Here is a 12,564-nt window from a genome sequence, read left to right on the forward strand (position 1 = left end):
AGACTGTATGGGTCCAACAGTTCCGGAAAGAGATCTGAAGTGAAGCTAAAGACTTTCAAATTATCAGAATACAGTTGTTAATTGAAGCAATGTTAGTGGATAAGATGGGTAAGGGGAGCATGTATGGTGATAAGAGAAGGTCAATGATGGAGCCCTAAGGAATATCACCATATTAGATATCAGTAGAGAAAGTGGAGCCTATGGAAAGTACAGTCAGAGAAGTAGGAGAAAAATTAAGAGATTTTGGTACCAAGTGGGGGAAAGAGCATCAGGAAGGAAGACAGAAGCAACAAAGCCAGATCCTGTAAAGTGAAAGATCCATTGGATTTTTGTAGCAAAGGACATTGGTGGGACTTCCCTAGTGGTCCAGTGGCTAAGATTCCAAGCTCTCAGTGCTGGGGGACCAGGTTTGATCCCTTTCAGGGAACTAGATTGTGCATGCTGCAACTAAATTTCAAACATCACAGCAATGGTTGAAGATCCTGCATGCCACAACTATGACCTGGCACAGCCAAAAAAATGAATATTTTAAAAAGACATTGGTGAGCACCGTGAAAACATTATGAATAAAGTGATCGTAGCAGAAACCATTTTGTAGGGGGAGGAATTTCACATTTCAGAGGACAAACAGTTCTATATGATGGTGGGACCCAATGTGTGACCATGGGAGCCAAGGGCTAAAGTGGGTTGGAGAAGCAGATCGTTGGAGCATGGAGGTTGGCTGGACATATTCACGTGAGCACTGATGTCAAGGGAACAACAGCTGTGATCCAGGTGTCCAAGTCTTGAGTGAATGATGGAGAGTGGTAGGAGTTGTGTGGATGACAGTGAGAAGAGGGGTAGAAAAAGATGGCATGAAAATCCAAGGACAAGGGTTTTTACATGAGGGTGGATACACTGGAATCAAGTTGATGAGCACCAGGGTCTGGTCTGAGAAAAGCAGGATCCTGGGGAGTTTGCCTCCTACAGCACAGCTGTGGCTGTGTGGACCTCCATACAGGTCCCATATCAAGGTCCCCAAGCCATTTAAGAATGTTAAAATTTTCTTGAGGCTCCTACTTCAGATGTTTGCTGCTTCTATGAGTCTTTCTCATCACAGTTCTTTCTCTTTCTGGTACTTCAAACATACACACTGTTATTCATTTTTACCATTCACTTTTTATTCATTTGTTATTCATTTTTACCATCACTCAACTGTCAAGGCATAAAAGTCCTATACCAACATATAAACACATTCTTAAATGGTTTGGGGACCTTGATATGGGACCTGCATGGAGCTCACATGGCCACAGCTGTGCCGTGGGAGGCAAACTCTCCAGGATCCTGCTTTGCTCAGACCATGGTGCATATCAACTTGATTCCAATATGTCCAAGTCTTTGTTAGGTCATTACAGGTTCTATAAAAGCATCTCTGAAGTTCCTAGTTTCCAAGATGTGATGGAAAAAGTGAATTTATCTGCACAACTTTGTGTCTTCTATTAGGTCCATGTCCCAGAAATGCTGGGGCTGGCTCTTTCTTTTCAAAATTGCCAGAACATGTTCTCAGTTGGCATAAGTCTTTGTAAACACTAACGTTGGTGTTTGCATTCTCAGTTGCCAGTTGCACTGGAAAATAGCAAAAGACACTTAGAATACTAAGCATTCATTTTTTCCCCTTAGGCTTCTATATTGGTGGGAATCTACTAATGTCTTTGGTTTCTGTGCCTTGTAATCACCAGCAATGTTTTAAAATTTGGATCCAGGATGTATTTTTCCTTTTGCTTCCCCCCCCCCACCTTTTTTTTTTTTTCTTCTCTCTACTATTTTTTCCTTATTCTCTTTCAATTTTTTTCTTGGTCTGATTTATTTTGGTGTCTTTTCCCTCTGAATCTATACTGTATATTTCCCTTGTTTTCACTTTGAACTTAAGACTTTAAAAATATGTTTAAAAAGATAATGGTTCCTGTATTTCCTAACACCATCTAAGGATATACTTCCCAGTCTGGACTCCCTGTGTTCTGTTTTTAAAAGGGTTTTATATCAGAGAGCCTGGAAAACTTAAGCAGTTGTAAACCTTAGAATATCATTTCCAGGTCAACTTTGATCTTGTATGCCAAGTTCATTGGTGGGAAAAAAATTAAATCTTTCACATCTAAATCAATAACTAGTGTTCCAAAGGAAACTTCAAAGTTTCACTTTAGATTTTTAAGGAAGGGTAATTCCTTCAGTATCAAAGAAATGAGATGTCAGGAAAAACCAGAATCCCTTTGTTTAGGACATGGTCTACTTATTTGACTTTCCTTATCTTTTTTTTTTTTTTCCTGTTTGAATGTAAAATCTTCTTTTTTTTTTTTTTTTTTTTTTTGGTCTCTTAAGAGACACTTTTACTATATTCTTTCAGATGACTGGTTTTGATTTAGAGGAGAAATCAACACATAGTGGCTCAAATCTGCTTAGATAAGGTGTTCATTCCTTCCAGCTTTTCATGTTCCAACTTTTGCGGGGCCTGGCATACATCCACCACCAACACGTTCTTCACAGGGACCTGAAACCTCAGAACTTACTCATCAGTCACCTGGGAGAGCTCAAACTGGCTGATTTTGGTAAGTCACCCCCTGAGTCTCTTTCTGGGCTATGAACAATGATGCTTTTGTGTGCACGTGTTTAAAGCATCAATTAGGCCTGGACTTTGAAAAGTGGGGACCAGGGAACATGACATTTTTTGAGGATATCAAACAACCATACAGTAAGAGTGAGGCAAGACACTGAGAGAGACTGATCACTTCTCAGGGTCCCATCAAGCCTCAGTGTAATCAGATCCTAAAATGTGGGCACCCCTATTACCTCACTGCTGTTTTTGATGCAAAGACTTTTGTAGAGTGAATGGTACTTCTTAGGTTTCCCTAAATCTGGGTGGATGTACAAATTCCATCAGACTAGATCAAAGTTATCCCAGGATGGCCAGATAAAGAGGTCACCCCCAGACTCTAGGCTGGACTCTTGCTGGAATGGAGGTTCCAGAACACCTATGTATCTATACAGGTGGGACTGTATGGTGTGTGTATGTGTGTGTGTTCAGTCGCTTAGTCCTGTCCAACTTTTTTGACCCTACGCACTGTACCCTGCCAAGCTTCTCTGTCCATGGAATTCTCCAGGCAAGAATACGGGAGTGGGTTGAATACAGAAGTGGGAGAATACAGAAATGGGAGTCTTCTGCATTGCATGCAGATTCTTTACCACTGAGCCACCAGGTACCTGAGGCTTTTCATTCCCATCAGAGTGATGCAGATTTACCCTGAGTGTCACTGTATCTTTCCACTTCAGCAGTTATCACTGTTTAATTATACATACATACATACTTATATGATGGTTTTGTCTCCTCCACTAGACTATAAGTGTTATGAGGGCAGCCTGGATCCATTTTTGCTTATCATTATATCCCTAGTGCCTGACACCATCACAGGAGCTCAGTAAATTTTTGTTGAAAAACTGGCTCCATATAAGCTGAGAAGACCCTCTTCTCTGTTTGGCAGATGTCAAATGACCCTGCTATAACTGCCGTAAGCATGTAACAGACATTCGTTTATCAAATTCCCTACAAAAGTAAACTCATCTATTGAGATTTCATACGGCTATAGATCATGTGATTCTGTGAGATAAATAGCTAACTGACAAATGTACTGTTTTGCAGAGGAGCGCTTGAGAATGACTCATCTAAGTTCCTGCCAAACTAGCTAATGTGGATTGACAGTCCCTACCCTTTATCTACTAAACTGGGGATTCCTGAACTGCAGAAATGGAGGGTGGTCACGTTAAGTCATGAATTGATCTTCCCTTGCTGTTATAGAAACCTCCAATTACAAAGGTGTAAACATGCTTGAAGCTTAATTTTCTCTCGTATAACATCTGACCTAGGCAGTCAGAGCTTTGTGGAAGCCCCCAGATGTCTTGGTTCATGCTCCTTCTGACACGTGAGCCCCACCAGCCCTAGGTGTTGCCCACTGGCATATTTCAAGATGGCAGCCACCTCCTCCTCACCACAGCCTGGAGAAAGGAGAAAAGGGACCAACACATAACCCCTCCAGGAAGTTCACATGTCACTTTTATTCATATCAAATAGGCAAAAATTTAGTTGCCTTGCAACACTTAGCTGCCAGGAAGGCCACATTTAGCTGCAAAGTAGGCTAAATTTAGAGAAATTAATGCGATGAAGAGGTACACAAGAATCAAGATAGTTGAGTAGTTCTATTAAAAGCACTGAAATTTGTGTATTATTTTTAAAATATTGTTTACTCTGCCAGTTGCACTCTCCTTGGCAGACTGTATCACTGTGCCTCTCCAGGAAGTCTCAGGACAACAAGTTCTGTGCTTTCCCCCTTCGCTCAGGTCTTGCTCGAGCCAAGTCCATTCCCAGCCAGACATATTCTTCAGAAGTTGTGACTCTCTGGTACCGCCCTCCTGATGCCTTGCTGGGAGCCACTGAATATTCCTCTGAACTGGACATATGGTAAGAGCAAGTGCCAAGAAAATGTGAGTCATCCTACCCATGAAGATTGCTTTATTAACTGTGTTACATTTTAGATAATCATTCTAATGACTTCCCAGGTGGCTCAGTGGTAAAGAATCCGTCTGCCAATGCAGGAGATGTAGGAGACCCAAGTTCAATCCCTGGGCTGAGAAGATCCTCTGGAGAAGGAAATGGCAACCCACTCCAGTATTCTTGCCTGGAGAATCCCATGGACAGAGGAGCCTGGCAGGCTACAGTCCATGGAGTTGCAAAGAGTCAGACATGACTGAATGACTGAGTATGCACACACAAACATTCTAATGATGACAATCACATTTGTATACAGAAATATAAAGTACTTTCAATACATATCTCATTTGATTTTTACAATAAGTTTTAACAGTTAAATAAGTTGAGGCTCATAGAGGTCTTACCAAGGCATCTTCTGGATTCTATCCTTTTTTGTCAATGCTCCTTCTTCTAGCTCTTCTCTTAATCCTTTGTCTTTTCCTTTGTCTCCAGGGAAACATACATATGCTCCCAAACCACAGATCTCACACACACACACACACACACACACACACACACCTGCTTGTCTACACATGGCCAAACACAGTTCAGAGCCTGGTAGAAAAAAAACATAAATACCAAGATTCTGTAGACCTGATTTTCATGCCAGTTCTATTTCTAATCAGTTCTTCTGGATTATGTTATCTTCAAAAAACCATGTACCCTCTCTGTGTTTATGTTTCTTTGTTTTTAAAATAAGGGCAATATACTCTTCCCATGAAGGTTAAGGGGGACTGTGGTGTGAATATAAGAAATCAGACAGATGCTGTCAAGTAGAAACACATTGTTGGGGAGGCTCTGGGATTGAAGAGGTGCAGTGGCGAGTGTGGGATATCAGTCACTCAACATCCCAGACCTGCACTGTTACGTTGTCTGCTTCTGATTCCTGGAAATATCCCAGTCATTTGTGTGGTGAATTTACAGTCACAGCCAGCACCTCAAAGGTAACAAAGTATACGGACTTCTTTCAATTCTTTAGACGGTCTTATATACACTGAAGGCCCTGTTTAAAAACACTAAGAAGCTAAACTAAGCTTTTGAATTTCCCAAAGTCTTGAGAAAAGTTGGAGAAAATTTCCTGCAGTGTATCTGGAGTCGTTGATTTCCCGATACCCGGTACCATGTCTCAGAATATCACCTGCTAGTCAAAACCCCCCTGAAACTGTCAGTCCTCACTGCTCCATGCTGTCACTTCAAAGGCTTTCAGCAGGCTCTGGTTTTCTCAGTTTTTAATGATCACTTCCTAGTTGTGCTTCACAGACAGTGAAACTTCTGCTCATCACTTTTAAACTTTGCTTTATTACTGAGCATTTAAAACATTCAAAATACATAAACATATACATCAGTGATTCTTCACCAGGATCAATTTTACTTCCCAGGGACCTTGGCAATGTCTGAGACATTTATTGTCACACTTGGGTAGGGGCGGGGTGCTTCTGGCATCTAGTGGGTAAAGGCCGGGGATGCTACTAAATATCTTACAGTGCACAGGGCAGCCCCCCGCAACAAGGATGTATCCAGCCCCAAATGTTGATAGTGTCAAGATTGAGAAACCTGATGTAGATTGAGAAGCATAATGAAGCGAACTCCATGAACCCACTACCCAACAAAACAACCAGAGCATGGTCAGTATTGCCACATTGGACTTCCCTGGTGGTCGGTGGTTAGGACTTTGCTCTTCCAGTGCGGGAGGTGTGGGTTTGACCTCTGCTCGGGGAGCTAGGATCCCACATGCTGCGTGGCATGGCCAAAAAATATATTTCCACATTCGCTTGTGTCCTTTCTCCATCCACCAGAGCCTGCCCCTCCACCAGAGGGGCTCTACCCTGAATTTTTATTCTTGTTGTCCGTCCCTCACCTTTTTTTAAATAATACTTTTACATTTTTATGTATTTTAAAAATATTATTTTACCTACTTTTGAGTTTTTATAAAAATGGTACTATATTGCTTTTAGTTTTCTGTGATTTGCTTTTTTTAAACTCTGTGTATTTATAGGATTTATCTACTTTGATCTAAGTTACACTTTATTTTCTGTTGATGAACATTTCAGTTATCTAATTTGATGTTTTTGGTTTTGCTATTTTGAATATACTTGGTACTTATATGTAAGGATTTCTCTAGAGTACTTCAAAGTAGATTTGCTGTGTCATGGGGTATATGAATGTTCAACTTCATGAAACAGTGTCCAACTGTTTTCCAAGTGGTTGTAACAATTTATGCATCAGCAGTATATCATAGTCCCTTATCCACATCTGTACTAGCTTTATAAAATCAGATTTCTTAATTTTTGCTAATCTTGTGGGAAGAATGGTAGCATGCTGTGATCAAATGTGCATTTCCCTAATTACTAATGAGGTTGGAAGTCTTTTCATGGATTATTCGTGGGTTTTCTCCTATGAAATACCTCTGTGTGTCTTTCATTTATTTTCTTTTGGTCTCTATATCTCTGACAGTCTCTCCCTTTCTTTCTTTATTGATTTATAGGAGTTCTTATACTCTGAATACTAATCTTTTATCAGTTATGTGTGTTGCAAGAAGCCTCCCCAGCTCCTGGCTTACATTTTCATCTTAATGTTGTCTTTTTAAGCAAGAGTGCTTTGTTTTAATATTACTGACCTTAGCAGTCTTTTCCTTTATGGCTAGTCTTTTTGTTCCTTATTTTAAAAATCCTTCTCTCCCTGAGACCAAAGTGATATTATCTAATACATTCTTTTAAAAGCTGTAGAATTTTTCCTTTCACTTCAAATCTGTAATATATGGGAAATTGACTTTCTCTGTACTAACCAATTGTCTCACCTCAATTTCTTCAGTGATCTGCTTTGCCAAATAGCTCATGTATCAGGTTTCTAAAGAGGCATAGGTCTGTTTCTGGGCTCTCTACTCTGACTGGGGTCAGTTTCTCTGTCTCTGTACCACTGTCCCACTGTATTCATTTCTGTAGCTTTCTAATAATACTTGATTTCTGCTAGGACAAGTCTCACCACCTACTTCATCTTCTTCCTCAGGAGTATCTTGGCTATTTTTCCCCTTTGGTTCTCCATATAAATTTTACTGAATGTAAAAACCCTAGTGGGATTTTCTTTAGAATTACATTGAAATTATAGAACATTTTGAGGATAGTTAACACCTTTATAATACTGTCTTCCAATTTTAAAACAGTATAGTTCTCCATCTGTTTAGTTCATCTTACATATCTAAAGTAAATGTTCTTTTCTTGTAAGTTGATTTCTGTTGTTTATTGTTTCTTTTGGTTCTTGCATATGGTATCTTTTTTCCATGCGTATTTAGTTGATTTTGACAATGATATGCTAATTCTCCTTGGAATTTTATTTGTGGGATTTTTTTTTTTTTTTTTTTTGTGGCCTTGAATAAAGTGTAGTCTGTCAGAGAGGATTTGCATTTGATTCTGCTAGGTACTTTTTTTTTTAATTATTATTGTATTTTACATAAGTGTGGGTCTCCTACTAAGATATTATTTCTTAATACCATTCCCTACTGAAAATAACTATGCCTTTTTGGAGAAGTAGCCAGTACTGGGACTGGGGCAGGAAAAGTTTAAGATGAGCTAGGAACATCCTGTTAGGCCAGAATATTTTCTAATAAAGTGATCAAAAAATGATGGGAATATGTCAAAAGGATGTGGGAAGCAGCTTGAAGAGACTCCCACTGGCCAAAGCCAATACCTTCTGAGCATCCTAATAGATAGTGCAGATAATGTATTTTAACACTGAATAACATAAGAATATATGTCTATATGGAAGATAGACAGATAATAGATGGATAGATTGGATGGCATCACCGATTCAATGGACATGAACTTGGGCAAATTCCAGGAGATGGTGAGGAACAGGGAGGCCTGTCATACTGCAGTCCATGAGGTTGCAAAGAGTTAGACCCGGCTTAGCAACTGAGCAACAACAGGTGGATGGATAGATGGGTGGATGGATGGATGGATGGACCCATAGATACATAGGGAGGGATGCTCCTTTTTACAGTATAATGCCAACTAATAACTGGGGAAGAAATGACAGAATTAGAAAAATCACTATTTTGTAATATATATAGTAGTAATCGGTTCAAATGAGAATCATCAATCCTAAATTAGTGGGGAAGTTTTCATGAGAAATAAAATATTTATTTACATAGTCTCAAAGTACCTCTATACAAATTACTTATAACAAAAGAAAAAATAACAACTTTATATCAGAGGAACTTGGCAAACACCACCTTAACCAAGTGATTAGAGTCAGTATCATTAATAATGGGACTGGCTACAGTCCATAGGGTCACAAAGAGTTGGACATGACTGAGCAACTGAGCATACTGACATCATTTGCCTCCTAATACGAATCAGAGGAGACAGTATCACGAATGTGGTTTTCCTGAAAAAAGAGCATAACCGGAGTCAAATCATGAAGCAGCATCAGATAAACTCATTTTGAGGAACATTCTATGACATAACTATACGGTACTCTTCATTTTATTTTTTAATACTTTTATTTATTTATTTGGTTGCACTGGGTCTTCATTGCTGCTCCTGGGCTTTCTCTAGTTGCAGGGAGCAGGGGCTGCTCTCTAGCTGTGATGTGTGGAGGGTTTGGTTGTGTTGTGTGGCAGGCTTCTCATTGTGGTGGCTTCTCTTGTTGTGGAGCACGCGCTCTAGGGTACATGGCTCAGTAGTTGCAATTCTCGGGCTCTAGAGCACAGGCTCACTATGTGTGGCACACAGGCTGAGTTGCTCCACAGCATGTAGGAGCTTCCCAGACCAGGAATCAAACCTGTGTCTCCTACATTGGCAGATGGATTCTTTATCACTGAATTACCAAGGAAGCCCCTAGACTGTACTCCTTCAAAGAGCTGTAGAGGAAGAAAAAATTTTCTTCTATTCTCTGAGGTTCAGTGGATGGGTCTGTGAAATAAGCTGACAAAAGACAGATGAACAGAAGAAAAGCATACATGTTTTATTTTATGTTAAAAGTTTTATGTGACATGGGGTAAGTGGCTTCATAAAAAGGAGAGAAAATCCCCAAAGAAACAGCTAGACTTGGAGGCTTTTATACCATTCTGACAAAAGATGATATACTCCTCTGTAAAGAGAAGTAACAAGACAAAGGAAAGGGGCTTCTGAACTCTTTAGGGTGATAACTGTGGGAAGGTAAATATGTGTATGGGGAACCCTAGTGGTGGATAAGGATGACTTATCAACAACTGTTTACATACATTCTTCTTGGTGCCATCTCTGCATCTGGTGATAAGGTTTTTCTCCCCTCCGGGGCTGGGAAAGGGGTCATCTTCACAAGGGGATTTTATGTCCTCCTTATGGGCTTCCCTTGTGGCTCAGATGGTTAAGAATCTGCCTGCAATGCCAGAGACCCAGGTTTGATCCCTGGGCTTGGAATATCCCCTGGGAAAGGGAAGAGCAAACCACTGCAGTATTCTTGCCTGGAGAGTTCCATGGACAGAGGAGCCTGGTAGACTACAGTCCATTGTGTCACAAAGAGTCAGACAGGACTGAGCACCTAACACTTTCACACTTTCAGACAGCCCAAGAGAAGCAAAATCTCATCCTGTGTCTGCTTTTTCTCAATTGCCTTCAGCTCATACTAATCCTTATACCCGAATGGCATATTTTTGGGGTGGTATTTTCTGTTCTTGTATAGAGTCAATGTTTGAATAGACAAAAAAAAAAAAAAAAATTAGGGAAATGTTCCAGATTAAAGAGACTAAAGAAGCATGTCTACTAAACATAATGCATGGTCCTAGATTGGATACTGGGGGAGAAGGAGCTAAAGAACCCTCCTGGGACAATCAGTGGAACTTAAATATGGACTGTAGATTGGATAGTGGTATTGAGATCAGTATTAACTTTCCTGATTTTGATAATTGTATTGTTGTTGTGTAAAAGAATGCTTTTGTTCTTAGAAGATACATGTGGAAGTATGTAAGGGTGAAGAACCATGGTATCTGCCACTTACTCTCCACTGCTTCAGAAAAAAATTAGATAATAGATAGATGGATGATAGAAAAAAATGGTAAAACCAAAAAGGCAAAGTGTTGGCAATTGGGAATCTGTTTGAAGTATATAAGACAATTCTTTCTACTGTTTTTGTAACTTTAATTTTGAAATTATTTCAAAATTAAAGGTTAGCAAAAAAAAAAGTTGAGAAAAACCTGGTGTTTCACCAAAGAGAATGAAGCAGCGCTGGCTTTGTTAGAAGCGCTGGCCCAGTACATAGTCAATATTCTCAGTTATTTACTTTGTGTTTGAGAAGGATGTGTATTCCCAAATTGTTGGGTACAGGACTTTACATATGTTCAAAATTTCAAGGTTGTTACTTGTGTTATTCACAATTTCTTTATATAATTTTTGTCTGTTTAAGCTATCAGGGGAAGATATATTGAAGTTGTTGATTTGTCATATTTCTATTCATTTTTCCTTTATTTACTGTGAAGCTATTTTCATCAAGTGAAAATAAATTTAAAACTGTTCATCATTCCCGCATGCACTTTAAATATTACTTTGGAATACTTTTCCTCTTTTGATACAAACCCTTTAAAGCTTTCTTTAGTGTTGGCCTGTTGGTATCAAACTCTGCTTTTGTTTCTTAAGATAAACTCTCATTGTTAAAGGTATCCCATTGCTGGGGATGTAATTCTAGATTGACATTATTTTCTCTCAGAACTTGGAGGATATTTCCCCATTTTGTCTTCCAGTGCTGCTCTTGTGAAGATTGCTTTTAGCCTAATTGTAGGGAAGTTTGCTTTTGGCCTTATTGTCTTTCTCTTTTACAGGTGATCTCCCATTTTCTCTGGATACGATAAAGAATTTTTTTTGCCTTCATTATTATGCAGTTTTCACTATAATGTGTCCAATGTGGACTTCTTTTTACTTACCCTGCTTGGTGTATATTGTGCTTCTTCTAATTATGAATTCATGTTTTCCATCAGCCATTTTCTTTTTAGTGTTGCCTCTATTCCAGTCTGGAGCTCCAATGAAAGATTATCTTTTCTATCATCCTTGGCTCTTATCCTCTCTTTCATATTTTCAGTCCCTTTAACTCTCTGTGCTACTTTTGGGTAATTTCTTCATCTACCAGTTCTTTAAACCCCTCTTAAACTATGTATCCCTTAGTTTTTACTGAATATACTAAAGTGTATGTTATTCCACTGATAAGTGTTTCATTAATTTAATCATGAATAATGATGTGGTGCTCACAGAATAAAAACTCAGTCATAAGTTCAAATTATTGTCATTACTGTTATTAATTTGATGATTGTTGTTTGTCCAGTAAAACTCAAAAAGTAATGTAGAAATAGAATAATCATTATCTTTCAGTATTTACTATAATGGTTTACTCTACATAACTGTTAGATATTACGTGTTTACATTGGGAGGAGAAGGCAATGGCACCCCACTCCAGTACTCTTGCCTGGAAAATCCCATGGACGGAGGAGCCTGGTAGGCTGCAGTCCATGGGGTTGCTAAGGGTCTGACACGACTGAGCGACTTCACTTTCACTTTTCACTTTCATGCATTGGAGAAGGAAATGGCAACCACTCCAGTGTTCTTGCCTGGAGAATCCCAGGGACGGGGGACCCTGGTGGGCTGCCGTCTATGGGGTCACACAGAGTTGGACACGACTAAAGCGACTTAGCAGGAGCAGCAGCAGCAACATTGGGAATCCTCTTCTCCTATTTTTTTTCTTTTCAGGGTGAGGAAAATGAGCAAGGAAAAGATTTCCAATTCACAATGGAAGAAAAGGCCATGCAACCCCATAGGGTACAAACTGAACGCTTTTGTAAGGAAGCAGGTGACAGTGGTTGAGCATTAGAGCCTTTGTCCTAATGAAACTAATTATAACAAGAGCTTCTCATTCATGATAAACCCTGGGACCAACAGAGTCCATGGCCCAAAGCAAACACTTAAAATATGGAAAATACACCAGTAAAACACATTGGTTATTCCCAGCACTTACAACCAGCATCCTCTAATCTCCCATCATCCTTT

The 12,564-nt window shown here is 39.5% G+C and overlaps 1 protein-coding gene across 5 annotated transcripts in view; it reads left to right on the forward strand.

Moving 5' to 3' along the window:
- LOC129646637 (cyclin-dependent kinase 15) overlaps nt 1-11,789 on the forward strand; it is a 35,816-nt gene extending 24,027 nt beyond the window's left edge. For 4 of the 5 annotated variants that reach the window (XR_008712072.1, XR_008712071.1, XR_008712069.1 and 1 more), the window contains 4 exons: nt 2,459-2,582; nt 4,366-4,486; nt 6,040-6,180; nt 11,349-11,789. Coding sequence is in view for 1 of the 5 variants with exons in the window: in XM_055573110.1 (XP_055429085.1) it covers nt 2,459-2,582; nt 4,366-4,486; nt 11,349-11,352 (249 nt within the window). In the remaining 4 variants the exon portion in view is untranslated. The remainder of the gene's footprint in view (nt 1-2,458; nt 2,583-4,365; nt 4,487-6,039; nt 6,181-11,348) is intronic. The other variant, XM_055573110.1, reaches the window with a different exon arrangement.
- The last annotated feature ends 775 nt before the right edge of the window (nt 11,790-12,564 follow it).

This window comes from Bubalus kerabau, chromosome 3, assembly GCF_029407905.1.
Source record: "Bubalus kerabau isolate K-KA32 ecotype Philippines breed swamp buffalo chromosome 3, PCC_UOA_SB_1v2, whole genome shotgun sequence".
NCBI lineage: Eukaryota > Metazoa > Chordata > Mammalia > Artiodactyla > Bovidae > Bubalus > Bubalus kerabau.